The sequence below is a fragment of the Helianthus annuus genome, chromosome 3, assembly GCF_002127325.2.
Source record: "Helianthus annuus cultivar XRQ/B chromosome 3, HanXRQr2.0-SUNRISE, whole genome shotgun sequence".
Taxonomy (NCBI): Eukaryota; Viridiplantae; Streptophyta; class Magnoliopsida; order Asterales; family Asteraceae; genus Helianthus; species Helianthus annuus.
The window spans coordinates 25,002,468-25,022,564 of record NC_035435.2 but is presented as its reverse complement, the minus strand read 5'-3'; the positions used below and the strand labels follow the sequence as shown (position 1 = coordinate 25,022,564).

Below are 20,097 nucleotides of genomic sequence, written 5' to 3'. Positions count from 1 at the left end.
TGATAATTTTTGGAAGAAAAATAAGGAAACAGGGAACTGTAAGCGTGGTTTTTTTAAATGGATTTCAAAATACTAAAGAACATGAAGTTATGAAAGACTAAACCAGAAATAAGGTTTTCACGATATATATTTATATATGTGTATATATAAACAAAAATTAAAATTAATGCAAATAACAGGAGTAATAAGACAACAAATGCCAAAAAAATGTTATTATTTTCAAATCGTTTATTAAAAAAATTAACATTCAGTAAATATTCATGTTGAAATTATACATATTAAGTAATAATGAAAAATCATAAGTCGTTGAATATTTCTTTATACACAACATTAGTTGTTTTATTTGTAGGCTTCCCATCTTTGTCCAGTATTAGCATTTTAACACCGTCTCTTGTTCTAACTCTCGATAACGCGACATACAACTGACCGTGGGTGAAAACCGGTTGTCTTAGGTACAGACCAACTCTAGAAAGTGATTGACCTTGGCTTTTATTGATAGTCATAGCAAAGCAAACAACAACCGGAAATTGCCTTCTTTGAAATGAAAAGGGAATCTTCTTGTCTGAAGGTACTAAAGTAATTCTGGGAATATAGGTTCGAGTACCAATGTTAGTTCCAGATATTATTTCAGCCTCTATTAAACGGTTATACAACTTTGTAACCTTCAACCTTGTTCCATTGCACAAACCATTTTTTTGATCAATGTTACGTAACAACATGACTGGGACACCAACTTTTAGCACTAACCGATGATTCGGTAAGCCTGAAACCTTAAGACCATTGAGAACATCCGGTGTGTATAATCTTTCTTGTATTGAACTTACATTTTCAGTTGCACAAAGACGGTCAGAGCTTAGATACTCTCTTTCTTCACCGGGAAACAACGCTAACAGCCTATCGTTAATCTCGTTGACAACCTCGTTCTTCGGCGCAAGTATAGCCCTATCACTAAAATAATTAGGACTATTAAAGTTATCGAGAATTGAAGGATAAACAAATTCGATCAGGCTGGAAATGGGGTCGGAAGTATCATTGATTATAAGATTAGATGGCACTTCAATTGTTGCTTCTCCATCATTAGGACCACCAACATTTCCCTCTCCTATGTCCAAAAGCCACTTTGCAAAACTATTTATTTCCTCAATCTCGGATGGAGATCTTCCAACGGTTAACCTCATATTCCTTGACAACGTTAGCACCTTACATTTACTCCACAAATACGACGAACTTAATGATGCGTTCACCGTCTCTTGTCTTCCACCATTTCGAACAACGGGAAGTACTTGTCTAAAATCTCCACCAAAAAAAATAACCTTACCACCGAAAGAGGTTTCAGAATTTCTCGAAGTGTCGAAATTGAAGATGTCATTCATCGTGCGGTTCAAGGCTTCAAACGCATGTTTATGGACCATAGGTGCTTCATCCCATATAATAAGTTTGGTCTGATGCAACAATTTAGCAACATCACTATCAGCTTTTATATGACATACCGAATCTTCATTAAGATTCAAAGGAATACGAAATCTGGAGTGTGCAGTCCTGCCGCCTGTCAATAACAGCGATGCAATTCCACTCGAAGCAACATTTAATACAATTTCTCTTTTTGACCGAAGTGCAGCAGATAACGTCTTCCATAAAAAGGTTTTCCCGGTGCCCCCGTAACCGTAAACAAAAAACATCCCTCCAGTGTTACCATCAACAGATTTCATTATCTCTTCAAACACTGACCTTTGTTCTTCAGTTAACATATTAAACAGATTAACATATTCCTCTGCGAGACTTAATACGTCGTAAGTACGCTCCTCGTTAATCAGACGATTGTCGAGATCAGATAAGGAAGAAGAATCTGGAAAAGGCATTGTTGAGAAGTTGCGTAGCGATGAGCTATTCATACCTAAAAACTTTTCAATTTCCAACAAAGCGTAATTTTTAAGTTCATCGTCTGGAATTGATAAACCTGTTAGATGTTCAAATACTGATACAATGAGTATGATATTTAAGTTAAACCTTGTATGAAAAAAATTAAAAAAGCAAAATGGATTTTATAAAGTTTGATAATGTACCTTCAACACGATGTAGTTTACTATATCTGTAGATGAAATCATCTGTCATGTATTTCCACGTGCTTTCCCATACGATCTCCGGTCTTGACATAGTATTGGACAATAGCATCATGCCAAATAAATTTCGTACGTAAGAAGCTGTTGCTGTTTCATTTGCTTCTTTAATTGCTTCGATGTACTCTTTGTCATCATCTAAAAGACCAAGTGCAAAACACGCATCTCGAAATGTATCATGTACATGACCATTAACAGTTTTGATATCGTCATATGACTTAGGTCCTTTGACTTTGTTGAGCAAGATTCTTAAAAAATAAGCTTCTCCAAGAGATGGAGCAACATTATGAATTCTGCCAATTGTGTTACCTTTTTTCCGAGGTTGCCAACAACGGTTTTCAGTCTTCCATACATACCAAGTTGGAAACTGGACATAAGTTAGTGTACGCGCCAAATGGTCATCAGGGTCTTTGTTCCTTTCCATCCAAGACAGAAACATAGAACACTTGACAGATGGCCTGTTAAGAACATAATTGATGTCTTCATCTGCTCCAAATACAACCGGTTGGAGACCTGGAAGATGGAATGGAAGCCTCATAACAGAAGGATATCTGTAATTTACATCGTAACTAAAAATCCTCCATGATGCCTCGCATGCTGAGATATAGCGACAGTCATAATACTCTTTAATCTCATCTTTTTCATGTTGTTCATTATGATTATCACTATGCAAAACAGCAACTGTTGCTCTATCCGGACCTTTGTTGATATACTTAAACAAATATTTAATTGACCCAGCTTGGTTGCACCACTCAACGTTTATATGTGCCTGATACTTTTTCAATAACTTTTTGTTGTATGGTACAACACTTCTATTATCTAACTCGATCCGGTTTTTGACAACTGTTCTTCCATCATCTCTCCTTCTGTATAATGGGAAACCATTGGCGTCAATTGTCGTAGTATCTTGAAATCTTTTAGGAAAGCCTTTAGAACACTGTTTATCAACCATACATGGGCAGCTCATATTAGCATTACCACACGGTCCATGAATCATAAAATCCTTCACAAGCGTATACAACTCTGGGTCATCATCTCTGTTTGGAATTTCTGCACATATGAACGGATCAACTTGGTCAACAGTGGGAATTTTAGCTTCTGGTTCCATGAATAAGCACAAATGCGCATGAGGCAAGCCACGTTTTTGAAACTCAATTGTATAAATAACTGCATAAAAATAATTTAAAATCAATAAAAGCAAATGTAAAAAATATATTTAGTAATAAAGGATTGCAATACGTACTTGCTGCTGCTTTTCCAAACATATGACATTCCTTTAAATCTTTACAAATTGCATCCAGTTTGAATTTAAACAGCCTTGACAGGATATCAGGCCTATCTTCTGGATTCAGAGTGGTGTCTTTAAGATACCGTTTTACCTCTGGCCACTTGGGATTGCATGTAATGGTTATAAAAAAATCAGGATAACCAAACCATTTACATAAAGCCATTGCATCTAAATAGTTTTGCATCATATATCTAGCTCCACCGGTAAACGAAGAAGGCAATATAAGAGGTGTACCAACATTAGATATATCTTGCTGACCATTATTTCTCAATTTCCGGAGACTTTCATAGGTATCAGATCTTAGATTTTTTTGTTGAAAACGTATGTAGTTTAGTCTCTCGCTCTCAATCATCGTATAAGCATCAACCAAAAATTGTTGGAAAAGTCTCCTTGAATTTAGAATCAGAGAAAATTGGTTTACTCTATCTTGAATACGATACGAAAAGAACTCTCTCATCGTACAATTTGGACGCTTCTTGTTGGTTACATCTACGACACCTCTATGAGGGATGTCAACTCTGTAACCATCATCTCCATACGGGAAGAGAATTGGGTATTGAAGAGCAAGGTAAGAAGGATGTAATTCACTAATTCGTTGAAGAGTCCCCGATTTAGTTTCAACAACAATGTCTCTGTTCTCAAATGCGTTTTCAACATCTCCAACAATTAGAGCAGCAACCTCGCCACATGTTGGTAAGTTATACATTCGACCATCCTTGTCCCTTCTTCCAATAAGACGTACCTTAAGAGTAAGCTGCGGATCGTCATGAAAACAATCTCTAACCATCCTGTAAACTTTAACCAATACATTATCGGAGTCTAACACAGACTTGATATGTTGGATCAAGTGACGATCAACTGAAGCAGAAGATGATGTATCCGACTCCTTAGATCGACTGTTTTGACAAAATTTTTAAAAATGAAATATTAATTATTAATTCAGAAACAATTGAATCAAATTATACTGTAAGATACTTACCTAAATATAGAATCTCGGTTCGAAACTTCGTTCTCTGTATCGTATATGTATAGCTGGCAAAACTTTGGTTTATTGCCATTCTCCGGCAACAGACTTCCAATACTATGATAGTTTTCACCGCTAATCCTGTAGCAAAATGGGCCATTACCTCTATTAACAGTCGGATCGACCTTACCACCCATAGATGTGAAAGCGAACATAGAATTATAACGGCGAATGTTTTTCAAAAAATGCTTGCTTTCATTATCCAAAGACGTAAACAGTTTCTGATAATTTGGATGCGCATCTTTATAATCGGGTAGCTCTACTTTAGCATATCCACAACATAAAAAATAACTTGTCTTCCGATTATTGGTTCTGCCTCTCGCCGTTTCTACTTCCCAAAACTTTGCATTGCATACTTGACACGTAATACACTGGTCCCCATGATCTAAGTAATCTGTAGATTAGCAGGAAATAAAAATAAATGAAATTAAGCGATGTATTTAAAAATAAAAAAATAGTATACAAAATAATGTCGACAATATGTAAATGAAGCGACTACCTGGTGAAACACCTTTGTAAGGATCTACATCTAACGCTGCATCTGTAGTCAAATCAACCATTGGAATAGGAGATGTAATTCTTTGTCTGCCTAATAACTTAGATTTACCAGTAGATAGCTTTGGAGACGTTTTGCGTAAAATAGGAGTTGTATTCATTGTTGTTATGTTTGGAGAAATAGAAAAGCAACGGACACTTGTTGAAAGTGATTGGTTGTTTGAAGCAGATGGGTAATCACCTAGACAAAATATCAATTTAGAAAATCGGATATAATATTACTTGTAAATATTAACAAATGTATAAAATTACCATTTTGTGTGTTACATTGAAAGGACCTTGTAATAGAAGAAGATTGTAAACTGTTCATAGCCCTGGATTTGCCTTGTAAGATAGGAGATTTTTTACTATCTAGATAAAGTCTCCTTAATCTCCGTCTCTCTTTAGTGTAACTTTGATAACTTTGCGTGAAAACAACTGATAAAATAAAAAAAATAAGTATATTGTTTTAGACATAAATATGTATAAAAATAGTTAAGTATGCAAATTAAAAAAAATTGAAAAGCTTAATGATAATATATAATTAAACCGGGCGAAATAGTAGATGAATGTCGTGAAGTATTCGGAGTGTGTAGTAAAATGGAAGAAGAATTAGAAGTCGACGATTCTTTTGTCGTAGAACCCGGTAAAACGTGTGATACGTTAGATCTTTTACTATCCAAATACAGTTTTCGTAGTTTACGCCTCTCTCTGCACTCGTCTTGTGTAATTACCGGAGTAAAAACTGTATTAGCATATAACACCAAAGAAACAATATAATAGCATTAGTTGTATAAAAAAAGTAACTATATAAAAATCCATTAGGTGCAATGAAATTTTATAATAATTTAATTTTTCGTAAAAATGTTATCATATTTGACATATATAATAATTTTAGACATATATACGTTTTACCAAATAGTTAAGTATACAAATTTAAAAATTATGAAAATTTTAAATAAATTAAATAAATAAACCTGGCGAAATAGTAGATGCATGATGTGAAGTAGTTGGAGTGCGGAATAAAGTGGAAGACAAATTAGATGTCGACGATTCAATTTTCTTAGAAAGCGGTAACACGTTTGATACATTAGATCTTTTACTATCCAAATACAATTTCCGTTGCTTACGCCTCTCTCTGCACACGTCTTGTGTAATTGCCGGAGTTAAAACTGTAGTAACATGTAAAACAAATGAAACAATATAATACGATTAGTTGTATTAAGAGAATTAGTATATCAATCAATAAGTATAAATAAAACTTTGTTAATATTTAAAGATTGTATAAAAATGTTATCATACTTGATATATGTTATCATGGTAAACAAAAAATTATTACCTTCTAATAATTGATGCCACAATAGGTATATAAAAATTAAAAAAAGATATTAATATATAAAATAGAAAAATGCAGAAATAGATATAAATATATGGCTAAAAATGATTCTCAATGCATGGAACCTTGTGCTCAAATATGACATACTGATATGCATAAAAATTAGTCAACATTTACTAATTGCTTCTACGTCGACCTCATTAAGGGTTGAAAACTTCCGGCTAACATCTGCATTCTGAAATTGTGCATTATACGGTTCCCAAGTCTACGAAAATCAGGTAACATAAATCCTTTAAATTCAATGTTGATGTTCATCTGTAATTATCGGATTCGATTTATTTGATAAACTACCAAATCTGGATAGCAGAAGGTAAACGGAACTTGTTTCATTGACAATTTTGTTTTCATTGATTTAGTTAACATACATGATGTTGTAAGTGTATTTGGTGCATACCTGTATTCTGCTATGAAAATAACTGATTTAGGTTGTGATTTGAATATAATGACATGCAATAAGACATAAAGAATACAATGCACACCAGGTGTTTGAATAAATGTCTATATGAAAAATGTTGCAGTTAACAAAAGAATCATTTTTTAAAATTAAAAAGACAAATAATAAGTAGGAGTTTTATATGATTAGGTAGTGAAGTTAAGTTGTTCTCGGATATGGGTTTAGGGGGTAAAAAGAAATGTAATAAGAATGTTTGTTAGGGGTAATTGTTATGTTATTGGGTAAGATGAAATGTAAGAACAAAGGTTGTTAGGATTTTACTTATAATGACTTTAAAGTGTGTGAAGATAATGAAAGTTAGAAAATTAACAATACTTTTAACTAAATACAAATGATTGGATTATATGTTATGAGTTTATGTTTCCTTTAAAATATGTCAACCTTTTAACTGTTTCTTAGCATGGCCGGAGTAGAGAACAATGTTGTGGTTATATCGGATTCTGAAGAGTCTTTGGCTGATTCAGAAGAGTTTGATGATGATGACGATGAAACTGGTCCGCTGATATTCATTGTCCCATACACCAAACGGTTTGTAAGTTGATACTAAATTATATGTTCGTACATTTCTAATATGTTTACATAATTTGAATAAGTTTGGTATTTTTTAAAATATTTGACATTAATATTGGAAATTGGTAATATGTTTTGAAACTTGAAGCGCATACCAGTTGAGGTAGCACGGATAACAGGAGTTGACGAAACATTGAAAGTTAAGATCGTCAACAGGGAGAATGTCGAGACAAAACATGATGTTAGGGCGGAGCCAAATAAAAACAGTATCAAGTACGTTGTCAAAGGATGGGCGAAATGGCTTAAGGATAACAACATAAAAGATGGTGATCATTGCAAGTTCCAGTACTTTCCACATATTGGTGTTTTGTTCCTTGCCAATGTTTTCGGCTAGTGGTAATGTCTGAAAGTTGGAACGACTGTAGAAGAATAACATATTGTTCTTTTGGCTAATGAAGTAAGATAGCGTAAGTTATGTGGTGTTAAAAGTTGTAAAGTTTTTGTTAACATGTGTGATCTTTATGTATGTGTTAAAAGTAAGGTAGCGTAAGTTACGATCTTTATGTAGTTTGGACAGCTACTATGTAACCGTATTTATATATATATATCATGTGTTGTACTTTTATTTTTTAGCTTATATTTAATATTTATTACATGTTTTGTACATTCACATGAATTGAATAACATAAAATCGATATACATTGGTAAATAAATGTTGAAGAATAAGAAAATAAGTTAGTAAATGAGAGAAGTTCCATACCATTGGTAATGTCTGAGAAAGGACTTCTTGAGGTAATAGCGGCAACATCTAAATTAAAGAAACATAACATAAATCATAGCACAAAATAGTAGAAATGAGAGAAGTTCCATACCATTGGTAATGTCTGAGAAAGGACTTCTTGAGGTAATAGCCGCAACATCTAAATTAGAGAAACATAACATAAATAAATCATATCGATATAGTTATTCTAGTTATACAAAGTAGACAAACATGACATTAATCAAAAAAGTGTTACCTGTTGAGTTGTTTATGTTAACTTCATTACTGGAGATAAATGAAGATCTACGCTTGCATTTACTTGAAATGCCTATCATTGAAGTAAATAAAATGAATTACACTATAATAAAAATCATTAATAAACATAAACAAACAAAGGAATGTTAAAGATAAATCAAATAAGAAAACCTGAAGTGTTTCCCTGGTTTGATTGGTTTCGGGAAGTATTGGAATCATGCTTTGACCGTTTATACATTGCGGAATAAGCTTTTGGAATATCAAACTTATCGTTTGTTCAAATTGAATTAAAATACCATTGGAGTGAAAGGGATGTACTCATAGCACAAAATAGTAGAAATGACTTGAAATGAGATGAAGAGATTTATATGATGTAAAAATTCTTTTTTAAGGAAACGTTATTAATGTTAATATTTAATGATATTAATATTCTTCATTTTGGAAAGTCAACAGTTTAAATTTTTTTTTGGAAATAATATATATAAAACCGAATCAAGTTACCATATGTAAATAACTTACCAAAACAAAAACTTTAATATAAAAATTATGCTTTAAATGCATCGTATATAAATTTGGTTTATATGGCAGCATTCATACATTAGAACTTTAATAAAAATATTATTCTTCTTTTTTATTAATAATATAATCGGGTTAAAAACATTATTAGACTTAAAAATAATGGATATATAACATCAAACAATAAAGTATCGTAAAAATATATATAAGAAAAATAAGTATAATTAACAACAATTAGCAAAAATAAAATTGTAACCAGAAATAAACAACTAAACCACGAAACAATCACGTTCATATAAATTAACCACAATAGTCAAATCATTGTCAAAATCCAAAAAAATCCCAACAAAAATATCCAAAAAAATGAAAACAAAACAAACGATGATATCAAATGTTTGAATTATAGATTACTAAGCTTCTTTATTTGGAATCAGAATAACTTCATCGACACCACCGTCTTTACGCATCTTTGATGAAGACTGGGAAGAAACAGCATCCACGTCATACACGGTATCCAAATTGCGCTTCAAGTCACGTTCGCTGTTCGTATCCAAGTCAGCATCCTTCTGATCAAACGATGTTGTAAAGCCAACTTTAAAAACATTCGAGCTACGGGTTACATCGTCTCCCGTTTGGGATATGGAATCCTATAAAAAGAAAGTAAATAAATAAGTAGGGATGAGTTAAAAATATTAATTTATTTAACAGGTAATGAGTAAGAATTAATTGAAACATAAGGTATAGTATAGTAAACCTTAATAGGCAAATCTTCAGTACGATTTGAATCAGATGGTTCGACACTGAAGGCTTCTTCATCAATAGGCTGAATTTGTATAAAAAAAATAACCAAAAAATGATAATAATTAATACACAAAAATTATTGACAACTTGTAATAATAGTACAAAGGTAAATTAGAAAAAATATACCTGAATAGTGTCAAAATGTTTATCAAGCTCCGATAAAACGACAGGGTTATTAGTCATCTTGGAGACTGAGTAGCCATCAGACTTTTTGGTAATGTTAAAAGAAGAAACAGCAATCTTGAACGCAAACTTCATATTGAGTAAAGAATTAAGCTCATTTGGAAAACTTCCTTCGTTTGCTAACTGTTGAAAAAGAAAATATACTTTACTGTTGTATGTTGTATACTAACGAAAAAATATGATAAAAAGGAAATTTTTATTACGTACTTCAATGTTGTTGTCTAAAAGCTGATTAGCATTAACCTTCAAAAGCTTTGTCACCTCACGCTCGAACAATGTCAGGCTAACAATACCAGTACAATCTTGCACACGTATATAAAGCCTAATTCTGCAAAATATATTAATGATATTTAATTATCTTGAAAAAAAAAACTTAACATGGATAAGATTTACCTTGGAACTGATGAAACGTTCTTTGTATTACAAACATCAGTCTTGCATTCCAAGACAGTGACCTCTTCAACACCATCAGTACCATCCTGCTTCTGTTTAACAACAGTAGTTGTTGAAACCTTTTTGTTGCAGGTTGTGCAAGCGTTGTAAAACCACTCATTGTTCGATGCAAAACTCTTGATAGTGCCAACAATGACAACAAACCTCGTCTGTGTTTAAGATATAGATAATGTATAAAAAAATAGATAAAAGAATAAATATTAAAGATATTTATATCGGTGTTACCGTATCTATTGAGTTTAACGACCCAATGGGATAAAACGTCAAGTCAGATAGGAACTCTTCAGTGACAGTCTTCACAACAGGAGAACTTAAGCCAGAATAACTGGAAGAAATCTCGGGAGAAAGTCTCTCGATAAATCTAATAAAAAAATGTCAAAATAATTATTTAGAACATTATTGAAAGTAATACATATTAAAAGTAAAACTATAAAAAAATGTAATACGATTGCAAACCTTTTCTTGAAATCCATTATCTCTTTCACCTCAGAGTTTATCAAGACTCGAGTTACATTATACAAATTTGAGACATACATATTACCTGTTTCATTATTACAACATAAAAATAAAAGTCAAAGTTGTATAAAAATCAATATGTAGTTTAATGAAAAGTCTGAATGTAGGTATAGAATATACCTCCCCAAAATCTGTACTTCCCAAACTGAACAACAACCACAACATTCTTTTCGTCCTTATTGTTTTTCTCAAAATCCAAAATCTGATCAGCATAACAACCCCATAACGTGACGTAAATCTGATGGTGTCTAAAAAACAAAAAGTAAAGAATTAACTTGATAGTTGTAAAATATATAAAAAACGGGAGAAATATATAAGTAATATAAGGTATATGTATATATATATAAGGATGTACTGCAAATCTTCCAAAATAAAGGTTGTCTTCTTCTCGTCTTTGCCGTTATTATTATCACTCTTATCATCTGACGGAAGACACTTGACAACAAAACCGATAACATCTAAACATCACAGAATAATGAAATTAATATTACATAAGATATATAATATTAAATTTATTAAAAATTAAGAAAAATTAAAAATAATTTACCAATAGGGCTTTTGAAAGACTTGCTATCATCTAGAGGGTCATCCACAATAGAATCAAATGGAGAAAAGTCAAATCCCCATTCAGCACCAACAGGCTCATTGCATTCTTGGACAGTAGTGTTGGGATTTAGATTGATCTTGAACGAAGTATGAACATATTTGACTTTTTGACGATTTTCACCCATCGAAGGGTTACGAATGGTTAAACATTGATTTTCTTTCAGCAAATGTTCATAACCAGTAGTGTTTTTCTGTAAAACAAACGCCTGCATTTTCGTACCCTGAAAAAAAACAGTTTTATAAGTAATTATAATCTGAAACTAAATATTTTTTATTCAAACAAAAGTATGAGTTGGTCTAAAAAAAACCTCCTGGTCCATGAATATCATGTCGTAGCAATAAATCTTTCTAGGATTATTGAAAGTAGGTCTTGTCCATAGCCTGACAATGCGGATTCTGATGGTGTAATCATCAACATTAAGATCAACATTATTCAAAAGTGTGACAGCAGCCTGTTCCATCTCTAAAATAAATAAAAAAACAGTTAAAATATGTTAGTTGATGATGATATAGAACAATAATTGAAGAAAAGAACATGAAAACATCCTATGTATGCTGATGACTAAAACAACTTAAAAATAACTACATCAAAGACATTACAAATTCAAAACTCATACCCGAAGATATGTATATCGAAAGAGACAACTTCAGTAGTTGTGATGTGTATGAATAATAACAAATGAAACTAATTTATATAATAAAATGGTCACTTAATTATGGTAGCAATATTATTTATTTATCTTAATTATAATTGATAAACTTTACTAAAATAAAAAAAATTACATTTTTATAAATTATTATGATTCAACAGTTTCCATAATTAACTAAACATTTACTAAAGTAAAAATTTTCGACTTTGTTCAAGCAATTAAGAGAAAGTTGACTTTCTATTGTTAAAAAGAATATTAATACTTTCTTTATGCTAATTAAATGTTATATTAAAATTAAAAAGTTTATAATATAACAGGTACAAACTAAAATGCAAGGTTTACAGATGAAAATGAAAAACATACAATATTCTACAATCTAGAAATAACAACAATATAATCTATGTGCAGAAAGTAAGTTGATAAAATCATGAATAGGATCGTGGTTATTTTAAATCATGTTAAATGGTTAAAATAATAAGGTATTCTATCAATATCAATCATTTATGAATATGCTTGACTTTAATGTTTAAAATTTTATTTTTTTTATATTTTTTTAAAAACCAAAAAAATATAGAATACATTAAATTATCACAATAACAAAATATACATTATACAGTAATGTTATTATAACAACTTGAACCGTGAGTTATATAAAAACTATATAATTTGTAAACATTAATCAGTTAATATTGGAATATATCAGCTTCTTTTATCCTTATAAGTAGTTTGTATATTGTTTTAAATACATCATTAATGTAGTGAGATTAAAAAATAGTAATAACATACATTGAACTTTAAAGACATGGCATATAGTGAATAACATAACAGTTAAGATATGAAAAATAAAAAAAAAACCTTGAAATTGAAAACCAAAACCAATGTTAAAACCAAATAAATGGATAAGGCAAAAAACATGCCGTAATTGTCATATAACTACTTAGTACGCTTAACGTAAGGTACAACCCTCTCAACACTCAAAACCTGCTCATTTTCATCAAAAGAATAGTGAACCTGGTCACGGACCTTAATCCGAGCGGCTTTCATGAACTTCTTCCAACAGGTTAAAGCGTATCGATAACCACGACCGTTGGGTCTTTTTTCACGTCTTGTACCGTTGGTAATTTGCAGTGGAGGATCCATATGCAAAAATCTTATGTTCAAATCCTTTAAGCCTTCATCAAGTCTAGCCTTGCGTGAAACAGGATCAGGGATTCTCTGCATTGTTGTAAAAATATCTTTAACAATAGATATGATTATTTATCTTTATATCTTTATTCTTTATATCTTTATAGAGTAAAATAAAATGAGATAACTTGTTTTTAAGGAGTTTGTAAAAGTATATTCAAACTTACAAAATAATCTTCACCAGCCATACGAACAAACGTTGTAACACAACCATCTATGTGTTCATCAGGTTCGTTTTCAGCATCTAAGGGTGGAACTTCAGCCTGAAAAGTAATAAATATAATTTGTAATCAATTAGCATGTTCGCATATATATATAATGTATAAATTGCTATCAATATGTAATTTACCTCATCAGCATCTACATCAGGATAATTGATTTCAACACCGTTTTTTCCAAAAACTTTTAAATAGAAAAAATGACCAAAACCTTTAGTAAATAACAATAAACAACCAACCTCCAACTGAAACAGACTAACAATTACGTCCATACCAACGGTAAAACCGACTTTACCGTCGTATGTTACAATAGAAACGTTAAATGTTTTGTTGTCTATCATTACAGTAGAGGTTACGTCATTTGAGGAATAATCGTAACTTTTGGGCAAAGTACTTTGAGGGATGTCCTGTAGGATGATACAAAAGGAAAGAAAAAAAGGTTAATATTAATATAAATAAATTAATAATTCTACACATTAGGAAAAAGTAATATATGAGTTTATCTTACATAAAAATTACATGACGGAGATAGCATATATGTCCAGAAAGAGCCACGACTAACCCCATCAATGAAACTTGTTAATTTAAAAGTTGTAGGATCCAGTGGATTAAAAACTACCAAACACCCTTTGGTTAGTCCCAAGTGTATTACAACATTGGACCAACCATTAAAAAAAATATCTTCCCTTTAGAAGCGCTTAAAAAAACATTAAAGACACTGCCATCTTCAGTGTGTATCGTAACATTAGTAGGGCCTTTGTCAACACCCCATAGTTTAGACGCAGCGTCATCTGGTATGGCCTAATGTAACAATAGAATGGAAAAACGAATTATAATTATACTCAAAAGGTTTAAAAAAAATTATAGTAAACTTTATAAAATAAAAAGAAAAAAACTAAACAAAAACTCAATAAAAAATTATTCACCTACCATAATAACTTGGTCTGCTCGACTCATTTCCCTACAGAACCAGGGTGCTCTGTAACTGAATTAGAATACAATACAAAAACAAATGTTAATAAAGTAAAACATGTTTAGGTTATTGCAACAAAATAAGTAAAATGAATACAAAAATACCTTGATGAACTATCACCCATAGTAAATACCTAAAATACAGTTTACATAAACAAACGACATCAGATAAATCATTATGCATTCAACGTAGTTACAAACAAAATAATCAAATTATGCAATCAAACATAAATTTCTGTAAACAACTATCTTCATAAACATAATGTGGAAAAAAATTATGACAACTAATTATATAATCATATTATGATAGCATAAAAAATAAACTGATTACACATTACAATCTGTTTAATAAGTAGTTCTATAACACAAAAAGTAAGGAAAATATAAAGTTGAAAAACCAATATAAACATATTAATTCAAAACAAATTGTTAAACCCCCAAAATCAATTCATTTTTATATGCAAAATCGGATATAGACTGTTGAATCAGAATCACAGAATTATTAACAATTACAGATCAAAAAATCAAATAATATTAATATACAAAAGTTAAAATTATAGAATTCAAAGTTATTCAGCATCCAAATCGGGAATAGGGTTTGATACAAAGTTGAATGAATGAAAAAACAATATAAATTAAGATAATTCAGCAGCATGCATCGGGTTTAGGGTTATTCATAAACATCGTATTTGTAAAGGTAAACATAAATTAAAACCCCAAAATCAACAGATTTATCAATGACAATCATATTTAGGGTTTATTCAACATAAACATAAATTTAAGAAAGTAAAGAAACGAAGAAACACAAAATAATGATTAAAGAAGAAATTTAACATAAACAACTTACGGATTTGTATATCGATTTCAGAATCTTCTATGAATCGCCGATAAAAGAAAAAGTATGCGTCGATGAAGAAGCAGAACAATCGAATTTAGATCCAGCGATTTTCATTCTTATGTAAGGAAACCAAATGTATTTTGGGAAGATGATTGGAGTGAAGATGAAGAGATTTCTTTGTGAAACGGTGGTGAATTAATTAGGTTAGAGAAAGAAAAAGGAAAATAAAAGAAAAGTGAGGATTCTTGGTTTTGGCGGTCATTAGAAACAAAAATGGATTAGTCAATTGCCAAGTGGCAAGTAATAGGTTAAAACTATGACAAATAGCTTAAAATTATTTTGCTTTATTAGAAGTAGTAGATATATATATATATATATATATATATATGTATATATAGGGGATCGCTAAAATGAAAACCACCTCTAGTTGTAAAAACAATGAGAACCACTTTATGGCCCTTAGATCAACTAGATGGATGGATGTGATTAAAAGTAGTTAATATTAATATTAAAAGCTTTTTGTCTTATTATCTCTTTAATATTATAATATAATACAAAAGGGTATTTAAGTAAAATAACTCAATTTTGTCTTTTTATATATATTAATTTTAAATTACCTTTTTTGTCTTATTAATTACTTTTTATTACTTTTATTTTTTAAACATAATTTCTTTATTAAAAACATTTTTAAATTCAGATTTTTTTTAAAAGATTTTTATACTTTTTAAAATTTAAGTTTTACGTTAAACTTTTTACGTTTTTTTGACGCGCCGTTTTTAACGCCGTTTTTTAACGCGACGTTTTTTTTACGCGCCGTTTTCAAGCGTAACGCGCCGTTTTAACGCCGTTTTTTAACGCGCCGTTTTTAACGCCGTTTTTTACGCGCCGTTTTTCACGCGCCGTTTTTACGCGCCGTTTTTTTAAGGCGTCGTTTTTCTCAATCGGCGTTTTTTTAACACGCCGTTTCTAACGCGCCGTTATTAACGCGCCGTTTTTTAATGCGCCGTTTTTTAACGCGCCGTTTTTAACGCGCCGTTTTTTAACGCCGTTTTTTAACGCGCCGTTTTTTAACGCCGTTTTTTAACGCGCCGTTCTCAATCGGCGTTTTTAACCCGCCGTTTTTAACGCGCCGTTTTTTAACGCCGTTTTTAACGCGGCGTTTTTAACGTGCCGTTTTTTAACGCCGTTTTTTTAACGCGCCGTTTTTTACGTTTTTCGTTAAAAATTTAAACTTTTTACGTTTTACGTAAAAGTTTTTACGTTTTACGTTAAACTTTTTACGTTTTACGTAAAACTTTTTACGTTTTACGTTTTACGTAAACTTTTTACGTTTTACGTAAAACTTTTTACATTTTACGTTAAAAATTTGAACTTTTTACGTTTTACATTAAAATTTTCACGTTTTACGTTAAACTTTTTACGTTTTACGTTTTACGTAAAACTTTTTACGTTTTACGTAAAACTTTTTACGTTTTACGAAAAACTTACGAAAATGTTTACGTAAAACTTACGAAAAAAACTTACGAAAAGGTTTACGTAAAACTTACGAAAAACTTTTTACGTTTTATGTTTTACGTAAAACTTACGAAAAAAATTACGTAACACTTTTTACGCTTCACGTTTTTTACGTTTTACGATAAAAAGTTTACGGTTTACGTTAACAAGTTTACGGTTTAATTTTTTTTTAGAAAAACGTTTTACGTAAACTTTTTACGATTTACGTGCCGGTTTTTTACCTCAACATTTTACGTTTTACGCGCCGGTTTTTTTTTGTTTTATTGTTTACGTTTTACGTTTTACGTAAACTTTTTACGTTTTATGTTTTACTTTTTACGTTTTACGTTTTACGTAACACTTTTTACGTTTTTACGTTTTACGTAACACTTTTTACGTTTTACGATTTACGTAAAACTTTTTACGTAAAACTTTTTACTGTTGCGTAAACCTTTTAACGTTTTACGTAAAACTTTTTACATTTTACGTTTAACGTTTTTTACGTTAAAAAATTTACATTTTACGTTAAAAAGTTTACGGTATAACTTTTTTTTTATAAAACATTTTTACGCAAAAAACGAATGCACCCAGAAATCGCAAACTCTGGAGGTGTCTCAGATATATTGTTATCATCATCGACTAGGGGGGGAATAAAAAACCAACAACATCAAAACAAAGTGTATCTCGAAAAAAAACGGGGTTCGGCTCAGATTATCCGATAATCAAAAGGCTGCAAAAGAGGGGTTGCAGGTTCAAAAAACCTACCCTCCGCCGACCTTGCCGCGCCATCGTCATCAAAGTCTACGAATTTTTTTTTTCATCATCGCCACCAAAATCCAACCGATCAAAACCCACATACTCAAAGAACACAAATCAAAACCCACAACATATCAAAAAACCATCAGATTCAAGAATACAAATAAAAAAACCCCAACATACCAAATCAAAACAAATTAACACAGAGATCAAAGAATACCATCGGATTCAACCCCCAACATCAGAGCCATCGACGTCAAAACCCAACATCGGAGTCGTCGACATAATTGCAGTTGTCACAAAAATACCAAAGAATCAAAGAACACAAACCAACAGAAAGAACAAAAACCACCCAAATATATTTCCACCCCAACCTTCTGTAACCCTACCCCTTCACAATTATCTCATTCACCCATTAATAATAAAAATTATAATAATAATAATGGATGGAAAGTGCAAACCCCACACTCGACAGACACCCATCCACTTTTATTTTACTTGCTTGTCCTCTTCCTCAATTAAAGCAAAAGCAATGGATGATTCCTCCTACCTCCATTGCCCCTCCTGATTTAGAAATCAGCACCACCAGCACGACCTCTACCCACCACCCACCACCAATGGTATTACGAATGAAGATGATCTTTGAATCAGCACCATGGATACCACCTCTACCCACCACCCACCACCTGGTTGCTCATTTTTGCTTCTGTTCATTGCCGCCGCTCACGGCGACGCTTCCGCCGAAGAAACCTGGTGGTGAACGAGAGAGAGAACCGACGGCGAGTTCATCAACCTCGGGGTGGGTGATGTCGGCGGCTAGTTCATCGGGGGTCGGCGGCGAGTTCATCAACTCCAGGTGATGTCGGCGGCGAGTTCATCATCGGGGGTCGGAAAAAACCCCCGCCCCCACAGCCACCACGACACGACGGTTTGAAGGCTGTTATCCGGAGTTGGAGTCTGCATCTTCGGCGGTGGTGGCGGCGAAAGGGACGTTGGGTGTCGGAGGAGGGTCTGATACTGAGAGATTAGGTGTTGAACGATTTTAGAGAGAGAGAGATATTAGGGGGTGAAGGTTATTTAAGAGAGAGGGATGAGAGAAATGAATTGGGTTTCTTGTGCAGAGAGAAGATTTTTGAGGTAGATGAAAATGGTGAGAGAGGAGAGAGGACAGAGGATATATAAAGAGTGAGTGACTTTAATTGAGGAGAGATAGTGATTTTAATTGAGGAGAGATGAGAGATTTAACATTTGAGGTAAATGACCAACATACCCTTTATGTTGGCATAACCTGATTATTTGAAAGTGGTTCTCGCGGTTCTTACAACTGGAAGTGGTTTTCATTCTAGCGGCTCCCTATATATATATATATATATATATATATATATATAGGGTTGGATTCTTTTCAGAACCCATTTTTATTCAGAACTAACATGAACCATTTATATCTTATAATTTAATAAATATAGAAATAAACTACAAAGGGTATAATAGTAATCTAGAAAATTGTTTCTCTCTTATGTTGACTAATTCTTTAATAAATTGTTGCTTGTTTTCTGACAATTAGTTATTATCTATTATGCTCCAACTTTTATGGGTTTATGGTAATTTTTCATTTCTTCAAACTAATGAAATATCGTATGAAAATCTAGCTAACTATTTAAATTCATCTCTTATGTGGCTATAAGTATATCTTCATACTGATCGTTCATCTTTCGAACCGATAGTTTGTTTACCTATATATGTTAATGACAGGGGCGGACCTGTAGTGTAAACGGGCGTAGCCCGGGCTACGGCTCAAGTTTTTACGAGTAGTGTAAAAAAAAAAAATTTCCGATTTTTATACACAGGACACCCTGAACAAGTACGAGGACACCCCTAAAAAATTTTGGGATACCCCTGAGTTGAAGGTCTAGTTCCGCCACTTAATGACATGTTTAACATACGTGTAAGGTTAATATTTACCAGTATGCATATATCTACACTGGTCCACATTTTCTTCATATTGGACGTTATTTACATATATGTAAATGCACATACACATATGCCTAATATTTATACATATGTAAGTATTTTCATTGCTCATTCATTTATACAAGCTAATTTAATACAGTCTATTTATATATATTTTTAGTTTTTTTATATATTTATGTGTACTATTTACATAGACTTACATGTACGTAACTTTAGTGATAATCAATTTTTTTCAAACTAATATTGAGTTTCTTCTTCTTTGAACCTTGTTTACATGTATGTAAGATAATTTTTTACATATGTGTAAGTTAACTCATTACCTAGGTGTAACTTTTTTAATATATATGTAAGTAAATTGTTTACATGTAAGACACTTATTTACATATGTGTAAGTTGTTAACTAAGTACGTAAGTGTAACTTGTTTTTTACATGTAAGTAAATTGCTTACAGACATGCAATTAACATGAGAAAGTTCGCAACACCCATAATTGTAGATCTAAATATTGTTTAGGATGATGCAAGTACTAGATTTATAAAATCTTGAATCTTCTTGAGTTGAGCCTAAAAAAAAATACCATTTATTGTAGTTAAACAAAAGA

At 31.7% G+C, this 20,097-nt stretch overlaps 3 protein-coding genes across 6 annotated transcripts; 1 reads left to right on the top strand and 2 right to left on the bottom strand.

The window, feature by feature from the left end:
- Positions 1-296: 296 nt before the first annotated feature.
- Positions 297-5,085, bottom strand: LOC110931318. Its single transcript, XM_022174717.1, has 5 exons — positions 4,929-5,085; positions 4,385-4,823; positions 3,361-4,301; positions 2,064-3,284; positions 297-1,957 (listed from the first exon to the last, which is right to left on the bottom strand). Exons 1-5 carry the CDS (start codon positions 5,083-5,085, stop codon positions 297-299), a joined length of 4,419 nt encoding a protein of 1,472 aa, XP_022030409.1.
- Positions 5,086-6,428: 1,343 nt separating this feature from the next.
- On the top strand, positions 6,429-7,948 carry LOC118490335. Its single transcript, XM_035987892.1, has 2 exons — positions 6,429-7,345; positions 7,472-7,948. The coding sequence occupies exons 1-2, from the start codon at positions 7,214-7,216 to the stop codon at positions 7,715-7,717; spliced, it is 378 nt and encodes a 125-aa protein (XP_035843785.1). The 5' UTR covers positions 6,429-7,213; the 3' UTR covers positions 7,718-7,948.
- Positions 7,949-9,116: 1,168 nt separating this feature from the next.
- LOC110928811 (replication protein A 70 kDa DNA-binding subunit B-like) lies at positions 9,117-18,708 on the bottom strand. 4 transcript variants are annotated; one of them, XM_035987889.1, is made up of 18 exons: positions 17,988-18,708; positions 14,544-14,572; positions 14,397-14,451; positions 13,975-14,267; positions 13,598-13,873; positions 13,416-13,511; positions 13,087-13,278; positions 11,722-11,876; positions 11,355-11,634; positions 11,163-11,265; positions 10,928-11,055; positions 10,748-10,832; positions 10,517-10,652; positions 10,232-10,440; positions 10,046-10,166; positions 9,782-9,961; positions 9,609-9,677; positions 9,117-9,501 (listed from the first exon to the last, which is right to left on the bottom strand). In XM_035987889.1, exons 8-18 carry the CDS (start codon positions 11,872-11,874, stop codon positions 9,265-9,267), a joined length of 1,701 nt encoding a protein of 566 aa, XP_035843782.1. In that variant the 5' UTR covers positions 11,875-11,876; positions 13,087-13,278; positions 13,416-13,511; positions 13,598-13,873; positions 13,975-14,267; positions 14,397-14,451; positions 14,544-14,572; positions 17,988-18,708; the 3' UTR covers positions 9,117-9,264. The 4 variants fall into 4 exon arrangements, with proteins under 4 accessions (XP_035843782.1, XP_035843784.1, XP_022027536.1 ...); XM_035987891.1 differs by having other exon boundaries at positions 18,077-18,708; XM_022171844.2 differs by lacking the exon at positions 17,988-18,708 and adding an exon at positions 15,286-15,675.
- Positions 18,709-20,097: the final 1,389 nt, after the last annotated feature.

Bases quoted from the DNA above. Each gene is read 5' to 3' on its own strand.
- LOC110928811 (XM_035987890.1), bottom strand. From the start codon at position 11,874: ATGGAACAGGCTGCTGTCACACTTTTGAATAATGTTGATCTTAATGTT. The intron at 11,056-11,162 runs GTACATCCTTAT...TTTGTTTTTTAG, and splicing joins TTTATTTTGGAAGATTTGCA to ACACCATCAGATTTACGTCA. The intron at 9,678-9,781 runs GTATATTTTTTC...ATACAAATTCAG, and splicing joins AACATTTTGACACTATTCAG to CCTATTGATGAAGAAGCCTT.
- LOC118490335 (XM_035987892.1), top strand. From the start codon at position 7,214: ATGGCCGGAGTAGAGAACAATGTTGTGGTTATATCGGATTCTGAAGAG. The intron at 7,346-7,471 runs GTAAGTTGATAC...TGAAACTTGAAG, and splicing joins TCCCATACACCAAACGGTTT to CGCATACCAGTTGAGGTAGC.
- LOC110931318 (XM_022174717.1), bottom strand. From the start codon at position 5,085: ATGAATACAACTCCTATTTTACGCAAAACGTCTCCAAAGCTATCTACT. The intron at 4,824-4,928 runs GTAGTCGCTTCA...GCTAATCTACAG, and splicing joins TTACAAAGGTGTTTCACCAG to ATTACTTAGATCATGGGGAC. The intron at 1,958-2,063 runs GTACATTATCAA...AACATCTAACAG, and splicing joins TAAACTACATCGTGTTGAAG to GTTTATCAATTCCAGACGAT.